The sequence below is a fragment of the Lolium rigidum genome, chromosome 5 (assembly GCF_022539505.1).
Source record: "Lolium rigidum isolate FL_2022 chromosome 5, APGP_CSIRO_Lrig_0.1, whole genome shotgun sequence".
NCBI lineage: Eukaryota > Viridiplantae > Streptophyta > Magnoliopsida > Poales > Poaceae > Lolium > Lolium rigidum.
In genome coordinates this window covers 185490832-185499906 of record NC_061512.1, presented here as the reverse complement: position 1 = coordinate 185499906, position 9075 = coordinate 185490832, and the positions used below count along the sequence as shown (strand labels likewise).

The window sequence follows — 9075 nt, the reverse complement described above, 5'->3', positions numbered from 1 at the left end:
CTTATTTATATCCCTTTATGATTGCAATATGTTTTGTATCACAATTTATCTATGTGCTACTCTAGTGATGTTATTAAAGTAGTTTTATTCCTCCCGCACGGTGTAATGGTGACGAGTGTGTGCATCCGTGTTAGTACTTGGCGTAGACTATGATTATGATCTCTTGTAGATTATGAAGTTAACTATTGCTATGATGGTATTGATGTGATCTATTCCTCCTACATAGTGTGAAGGTGACGAGTGTGCATGCTATGTTAGTACTTGGTTTAGTTGTGTTGATCTGTCATGCACTCTAAGGTTATTTAAATATGAACATTGAATATTGTGGAGCTTGTTAACTCCGGCATTGAGGGTTCGTGTAATCCTACGCAATTAGTGGTGTTCATCATCCAACAAGAGAGTGTAGAGTATGCATTTATCTATTACGTTATGTGATCAAAGTTGAGAGTGTCCACTAGTGAAAGTCTAATCCCTAGGCCTTGTTCCTAAATATCTGCTATCGCTGCTTGTTTACTTGTTTTACTGCGTTACTACTGCTTGTTTACTCGTCCTGGGCAAAGCACTTTTCCGGTGCCGTTGCCATTGCTCATACATATTTATACCACCTGTATTTCACTATCTCTTCGCCGAACTAGTGCACCTATTAGGTGTGTTGGGGACACAAGAGATTTCTTGCTTTGTGGTTGCGGGGTTGCATGAGAGGGATATCTTTGACCTCTTCCTCCCTGAGATCGATAAACCTTGGGTGATCCACTTAAGGGAAACTTGCTGCTGTTCTACAAACCTCTGCTCTTGGAGGCCCAACACTGTCTACAAGAATAGAAGCACCCGTAGACATCAGTCGCCACCGAGAGTTGAAGGACGGCGGCGCGCTGATCACCCTCGCGAGGGTTGGTGACCTCGTAGTCCAAGCCGACGCACTTGGTTGGTGCGGCGCCGAGAAAGTCCCTCTTGACGGCGCGGATCCACTTCTCAACTCTTGATGCACGGAGAGCGATCGTGACCTTGAAAGACATCCCTTCGGCCATGAGGTGGTATATCCGAGATCGAGAAGCCGGGGCGCGCGCGAGGTGCTCCATTGAGGCCGAAACGTCAACCGGGAGAGAGCTTTTGTGGGAGAGATGGTGGATATGTGAGAAGAGATGTGTGACAATGGTGGAGGAGATGTGAAGCATATATGAAGGTGAGGAAGGTGAAGATGAACAGACCGGCCACCGGGTGATCAATTCCCTGGCCGGCCGCCGACGCCAGCGACCCGAATTCCTGCGCGTCGATCAATTTCTGCGCCAGTAATAGCGACAACGATCGGGTTCCGCGCGGGAAAGAACCGTTCAACTTTTTATGTCCCAGCTCGTGTCACCAGCCGGGACAAAAGGGTTGCCAGCAGGCCGCAAAAGGCCTCAGACCCTTTTGTCCCGGTTTGAGGCTCCAACCAGGACAAAAGATCCTTAAAGAACCGGAACAAAAGGCCCGTATCCTCTCGCTGATTTCGGTGTCCCGGCTTCAGACTGTGCCGGAACAAAAGGCCGGGAAGGAAGGTCCGTTTTCAACTAGTGTTTCAATCTATGTATGCTCACTTGATCCAGGATTTTTTTCTTTTTTTCTTGCAACGAGTTGAGGTTTTTCTTTATGGTGTATAAATGTATATACATATTGGATAACAGTGAGTTGAAGAACTAGACAACTTTGACCAGATGTCGACGGCATATCCTTTGACATAACCGATGATGACGACCGCATATCAGCTGGTTCAGCCACCGTCTGTCCATATGCATGTGCAACGAGTTTTACCTAGCTTCAGGCCTTCCGTCATCGGTCGTGTTGTGCATGCCACGCGATTCGCCATACAGAAAACAGTTGCATGTGAGGTTTAAGCTACCTCCGTCCCGATTTATACATCCTATGTGTATCGCTAGGTCGATAATTTCACCAACGTAGTATAAGATATATACTACAAAATATATATTATTAGAAAAATCAGATATAATATTTTTAAATGATATAATTTTAATAGTGTATAATTTATATTATATTGGTCAAATTGACAATCTTGAAATACGCGTAGATCATGTAAACTGAGACGAAGGGGGTATGTCAGGATCGGTGATCCAGCAGTTGAGTCGTGGTTTTTCACTGGCGATGCAGCTGGCTGGAAGGAGCTGTAACCGGGTGCGTCATTTAGGCACCCGAGCTCCATGGATCTTGTTTTCGAAAACTTTGTAAAATTTGAATTTAAAGCTTCATATTTTTTTAAAAAATACACCACAATGCATCCAATGATTTATTATACCCGTGCGTAAATTTTCAACATGAAATACCTTATATTCAATCCTTTGCAAAAGTGACAAAAATTCAGAACTAGGAGCCTCAGTGCAACTTTTCAATCTTCTAAATTTTGTCTAATTTATCATTTTTCTGGGCCTAAAATACATGGTATTTCACACTAAAATTTCCATAACCGTAGCGTACATAGTTGACTACATCTAGATTTATTTTCTTTTTGATTTTTGGGAACTTTGAAATTAAATTTTCATTTTTATAAACTGAGTATTGTCAAAGCCATTTTTCATGGGAAACATGCGCTAGTTTGCGCACCATGGACCCTGTGTAGGGTGCATTAAAAGTAAGAAAATACTACATAACTGATAACTGGGCCCATGTTTCCAACATACTACTTTCATTCCAGAGGGTGTATAATTCATTTCCAAAATCAAACATTGGAAAATTGATCAAATTTAAAAAAAATATCAACAACTATAATAGTTGTAAATATAATATATGATTTGACATTGTACACGCTGATACTTTAAAAAATGTGCCAGATTTTACTTGGTTTGACTTTTATAACATTTATATGCCTTCTTTTACGGGAGAGAGGAAGTAACAACTAAGAAAATGCATTTGGATATTCTAATCATAAAAACACACACCAGAAATACAACTTATTGGATCATATCTTAGATGGGCTAAGAAGGAAATTGAGCCCAAATAATTTTGAAGGGCCAAACTTGTGCGTTGATGATTGGGCTTGTAGAGTTACCATTCAAAGTCCACCACATTTCCATTTTCGGAGTGCGTTATTTTGGCACCCAGGATGGAGCCTGTAAAATGTTATTTTTCCCTGAAAATGTTTTTAGAAATTAAGAAAAGGTTGTGTAAATACATACACATGTGGTATTCAAATCTATAAATGTTTATTAAACAAACATTATAGTTTGAGCTACCAAAAAATGACATGGTGGTTCTAAGAAGGCAAAAGTATTCGATATTACTCCCACATTTTTCTTTTGTGTGTAGATCAAATCTGAGAGGATATATTGATGAAAATTTACATGCATATACTAGACATGCATATGTAATTTTATATTTTTCAAAACTTTTTGAGGCTCAGAAAGAAGGTTTTTGATTTTTTTTTTCAAATCAAGGTCACGTAGCTCAGGATATAAATGAACTTTTCGTACATCCATGAAAGAAATTAAAATGTAAAGTACAATATAGAAGTTATTAATGGCATGTACCTATGGCTGAAGCTTCATTCGATCAGATCCATACTTAGAGATTTGAAACTCGCCTCGGAGGAGAGGTCCATCGGAGATACTTAGGGGGGGGGGGGGGTATGTTTCCCTAGTTACCCTTAGCAGATATCTCTTGAGTTATTTCTATATTTCTAAGTTAGTCACTAGTCTGGCTTACCCTCCATAATAGAGAAGCAAAAAAAAAAAGTTAGACCCAACTGTTGGCGAAGATAAGTGTGCTAGGACGTAGATCTACGACATACGACATTGCAACACATGCAGTCCACGATGTCCAAGACCTCTAGATGTGAAGACCCTATTTAGATGCTTTGTTGCCACACCAAGACGGAGACTTTCCTGAACCAGATGTACATTGACGGAAGGTTACAAGATCAACTTAACATGCAAGGCATGTGAAGACTTAAGGTACAACATGGATACTCTGCCATCGACACCTATAGATCTACGAAGACCATTCCATCGAAGACATCCTATAAGTTACGACCTATGACTACCGCATTATGTGCGGGAGTCCAAGACCTTCTTTTGTAATCTCCATAGACATAAAACCCTTAGATATATTTTCATCTCCCGAGCGCAATTACAAGATTGGCGAGATCCATTCGGATCAAGTCTTGTACGCTCTTGTGATCACAACATGGATAAAGTGTGAGTGAACTTCACCATATTAAATGTTTGATCCAACTTTGTTCTCTTGGTAAAGTGGGTGTCTTTTTCTTTCATGTTGCTTTATTTCTGTTCTCGGCTGGAAAGCACAGTACTGTTATTTGTATGTTTTCAGATTGTCTTAGTTTTTTAAGGATAGACCATCATAGCTAGCTCCATTATCAAACAATATATCCTCCATAAGAGTTTTCAAAAACAACCCGACTATACTCCACCGTGTCGTTGGACGTTTTCCGACGTCGGCCCGGACTTAGCCGTTTTTAGCCGATTCCGTCGTTTTGGCTGCGGCGCCATGGTTTTCACCGTATCCCGACCAGCGCCCGCCCACCCGACTGTACGCTGCGTGTCGTTGAACGTTTTCCGACGTCGGCCCCGACTTAGCCGTTTTTAGCCGATTCCGTCGTATTGGCTGTTTTGTGAAGTACATCAGTGTTAGTTCTCGTGTCATGTTGGTATGATATTCCGTCTTGCCGGTAATTGTATTCACATATTTTGGTCAACTAGATGTCCATCAACCCGATTACGCAAGATTTAGAAGTAAAACTAGCCCATTAACGTTGTTGTAGCTATACAATCTGCATACGCCACCGTGGCTTCGTTCATAGTCTCTCTTGCCGTGAACATAGCATCAACACCACCTCGAGTTTGTCAACCCTAAGCCTGCACACATTGCAATTGTTTCGGCCATGAGCCATGGCTGCAATTGCGCGATTTTTTTAAAAATAATACTTTTTTTGCTTTTCTCAGAAATAATAGTCGGTTTCGAGATATTTCAGGAATAATACACTGTCGGGGTCGAGAACTCCGAAATTAATATACCTAAATGGAGTATTATTCCTGGAAAAAGCAAAAAAAATGTATTATTTAAAAAAATGCGCAATTGCCACATGTGGTATTGGTATCGTTCTCTTTCTTCAAACGAAAGCAAATGATAAAGCGATAATAATTATTCAGTTGGAGTATTGACTATGGGCAGTACCAGGGACTGCTTGGTGACACCTGACGGCTGAACCCAACAGCAATGCTGGCACGAGTCGCACGGCCACCGTTCGTCCTCTGTCCTCACCGAGCCGCCAAACTCGCAACCGCCGCCCACGAGCGCCGGCGACGCAGCTCTTCCTGACCTCCTCTTCCTCCCTTCGCCGGCGGCCGGCGGCGGCGACACCCGATCGCGTCGCATGACCAGGAGCCAAACCCCGAAATCCCTCGCCGTCCTGCTCCGCGCCAGGATGCACCCGGACCCTATCCCCTCACCCCCGCACGCTCCGTCACCCGCCGCCAGCCCCGACCCGCCCGCCGCCGCCGCCTCCTCGGTCCGCCAATGGCTCCACGCCTCCGTATCCGCGGCCTCCCCGTCTCCCGCCGCCCTCGACTGCTTCTCAGACGGGTACCGCTCCCTCGACCGCCCCGGCCGCCACGAGATCCTCCGGTCCCTCGCGACCGACTACGACGTGCCCCGCGCGCGGGTCCGCGACCTCATGCGCCAGTACGTGAGCGTCTCCGCCACCGGGGATGAGCACCCGGGGGCCGACAAGGAGGACGGCGGCGCCGCGTCGGCGCTGTACCGTATGGAGCGTGGCCTCCGGGACGCGCTCCGCCCCAAGTACGCCGGGTTCCTTGAGGCCATGAACGCGCAGCCCGGCGGGCTCAAGTTCCTCGCGGTCATCCGCGCCGACCTCCTCGCCTTGCTGGGGTGAGATGGACACCCTTGCTGGTTTTTCTCCTGTGTAATTGGCACTTACAGCTGTGCAATGCAGGGAGGAGAATGCTCCAGTGCTGCGTGCACTGGATGGGTACTTGAAGGAGAAGCTGGTCACATGGCTCAGCCCGGCGGCTCTGGCGCTCCACCAGATAACCTGGGATGATCCTGCCACCTTGCTGGAGAAGATTGTGGCTTATGAAGTTTGTCTCCAACTCACCATTGAATTGTTCAATGCGCAATCTTGTTTTTTTTTTGTTGATGAATTTGTTCTTGTCTTTCAGGCTGTGCATCCAATCAGGAATCTGATAGACTTGAAGAGGAGGCTGGGTGTTGGCCGACGTTGTTTCGGCTACTTCCATCCAGCGATACCTGGTTAGTTGGAACATCAAAATTTGACTCAAGCATAGAAATTTTAACTACACAAGCAGAACCAAATGTGTCACCGAGAGTTGATATTTAGCAGTAGTTTCGTGCACATGCTTGATTTTTTCTTAAATGATAAAATGCGCACATGTGTCACAGTTCTTTGTTAAACAGAGTTGATTTACAGTTTTCAGAGTGATATTTTGAGTCTGTTAAGCAACTTTATCTTAGTGCTGTTACTGTCTCCATTAACGCTAGGGGAGCCCCTGATTTTCATCGAAGTTGCTCTCCTCAAAGACATGGCCACATCTATACAGGTTATTAAACTTTGGCATGGTTTTTAAATGTGTGCTCTACCCTACTCCTTTGCACCTTATGTTCTCTTATCATACCAGGAAGTTTTACTGGATGTCCCTCCAATTGCTGAATCTGAAGCTAAATGTGCACTGTTTTACTCAATATCGTCAACCCAGGTAAACCAAGTTCTTATGGATTTTAAATACGAAGCGAAGCAGTATGTGCTAGCATGAGCCAAAAACTTGCATCTGCAAACTGATTGTCTATTGCTGTTTTCAGCCAGGATTATCAGGTATTAATTTGGGAAAGTTTCTTCTCAAGCGCGTCATTGACATGTTAAGAAGGGATATGCCTTCAGTGCAGGTATTGCTTCTAACATATCGATCTTTTTTTCTACAAATGAAATACTTGATGTAGCACTAACTGTAAACACAAATTCGTCCTGGTAACGAAGTTTATTTTAGCTACAGTTACTGATATACTTCTAATATCATGTATTATTCATTGGCTTCATATGCAGATCTTTGCTACACTTAGCCCAATACCTGGTTTCATGCAATGGCTTCTCGCTAAGCTGGCCTCACAAATAAAATTAGCAGAGAGAGAGTTGCAAGAGGGTAATTCGTTAGAAATTGCCGGTTCTACTTTCAGAGAATCCATCCTTCTCCCAGAGGAAGAGAAGCTGCTACAGAACGCTGTGTATGTTCCATATAAAAATCTTGCAAATTTCACCTGACCCGGTTTAACCTTCTATTTATGTTTAGCTTATCTTATCATTTTTTTTTGTTATGTTTTGGGATTTCCTTGCCATGAATCCACATGTTCCAGAAAATACCCATGAATCCATGAGCTTTTTTGCTTTCTTTCACAGTATTTGATTTTTTATTTAAGAAATAGGTATTTTAACTTAGATTGCTTATGTTAATATTTTGACTAATTGTATTCAACAAAGAAACAGGGTGAAGGGTTACTCGTCGATTTGTTGTCATCTGTGCTCATACAGTTGTACTGTTGCTGCAGTGAACAAGTTGATAGTAAACAAGGAATTGAACTTTTGCAAGATATACTGACATCAAGCCAGTGGGTAAAGTCTGACAAATTATCTGCTGCGCTAAAATCTCCTCTTATGCGTTTGTGTGCAAGGTGTGTAAAAGGACAAGGACACGTTGAAATCTGGAATTCTACCAACATAAATTTAGCATTATTCATTATCTGTGAATTGATAGTCTTCTCATTTAATGTATAGGTATCTTGCCAGAGAGAAAAAGCGAGGAAAAGCTCTAGATGCTGTTGCAAACTTTCACTTGCAAAATGGAGCAGTAAGCTAGCCAATATCATCCCTCGTCTTTCTAATGTTTCACTGTTACTATTTCACTGTATGAAATTTGGGCTTAATTGTATTGAAGGTATTTCGAACAATTCAGCAGCCTTACCTAACAACTTAACACCACTTCCATGGCAGATGATTGAGAGAATAAACTGGATGGCTGACCAATCAGAGAAGGGCATTGCACAAAGTGGAGGTATCATGGTCAATTATCTGTACAGGTATGTTTTTATTGAAAGAATTTCAATCCACATAACTTTTCGATGGCTTTCATGGATACTATTGATATGTTCAGGTTAGAGAATATAGAAGAGTATGCACTGTCTTATTCGGGTACAGGGCATATCCATGCTTCACCTAGCCTTCTCCAAATATGTTGAGGTATGTTATACTCTTGGTTGGTATGAGATTTCACATCTCACGTTATGATATGACGTTTTCTTCTTCTGTACTTTAAATGTTACAACCTTCATCTGTTTTTATTCTACCTATGTATCCTCAGTGCGCTCACTACAATATTCTGTAACACAGGAACAGCCAGATACATGAGACGGAGATGCAATTGCTTCCCATTGACACGTGGCATATATGTGTGATACAATCGACAAAAATACTTTGCAACGATATAATATGACACCTCTTTTCCGGTTTAATGTGGACGTTCCTGCGACATGTTTAATTTGGCAGTGGCTGTTCTGAATACTTTCTGAAAGCTACTAAGGGGTACGAACAGATGACTCTGACTAGCTCTTCATCCCTTTTGTTTGGCAATTGTAGCAGAAAATACAGCATAGACCATACGATATAATGGCATTACTAATTTATAAAGTTTTTGACACATATCTAATTTATAAACTGGAAACATACACACCATTATGTATGTATGCACACTACAGCATAAGATCATATCTTCTATTAGTGGGGAAAAATCGGAGAGAATGCAGCTCACCTCATTCTTTTATTGTGTTAGCACAAAATTTCCATAGTTTCCTTTTTTTTTTTGGTACGGGAAACGTGGTTATGTTTACTTTTGCAGGGTTTGTTTCAGTGGAGCGGATTTTCCACTAGTATTTGTGCATCCCCTGTTTAAAAAATGTTTCAAAACTGTTCTTTTTTCTTCTTGGATGCACTACGATATGACATAAACACTTGCCAAAGTTTTAGCCAAAATAAATGTGTGGCAA

At 42.4% G+C, this 9075-nt stretch overlaps 1 protein-coding gene across 1 annotated transcript in view; it reads left to right on the top strand.

Annotated features, from left to right (window-relative positions):
* The window catches only part of LOC124656839 (malonyl-CoA decarboxylase, mitochondrial-like), a 17776-nt gene extending 9038 nt beyond the window's left edge, over window positions 1-8738 (top strand). Inside the window, exons 2-13 of the mRNA XM_047195509.1 lie at window positions 5222-5895; window positions 5960-6104; window positions 6186-6276; window positions 6526-6584; window positions 6663-6740; window positions 6844-6927; window positions 7085-7263; window positions 7585-7707; window positions 7811-7883; window positions 8027-8112; window positions 8187-8272; window positions 8423-8738. Of these exons, the coding sequence (XP_047051465.1) occupies window positions 5222-5895; window positions 5960-6104; window positions 6186-6276; window positions 6526-6584; window positions 6663-6740; window positions 6844-6927; window positions 7085-7263; window positions 7585-7707; window positions 7811-7883; window positions 8027-8112; window positions 8187-8271 (1677 nt within the window). The 3' untranslated portion in view covers window position 8272; window positions 8423-8738. The remainder of the gene's footprint in view (window positions 1-5221; window positions 5896-5959; window positions 6105-6185; window positions 6277-6525; window positions 6585-6662; window positions 6741-6843; window positions 6928-7084; window positions 7264-7584; window positions 7708-7810; window positions 7884-8026; window positions 8113-8186; window positions 8273-8422) is intronic.
* The last annotated feature ends 337 nt before the right edge of the window (window positions 8739-9075 follow it).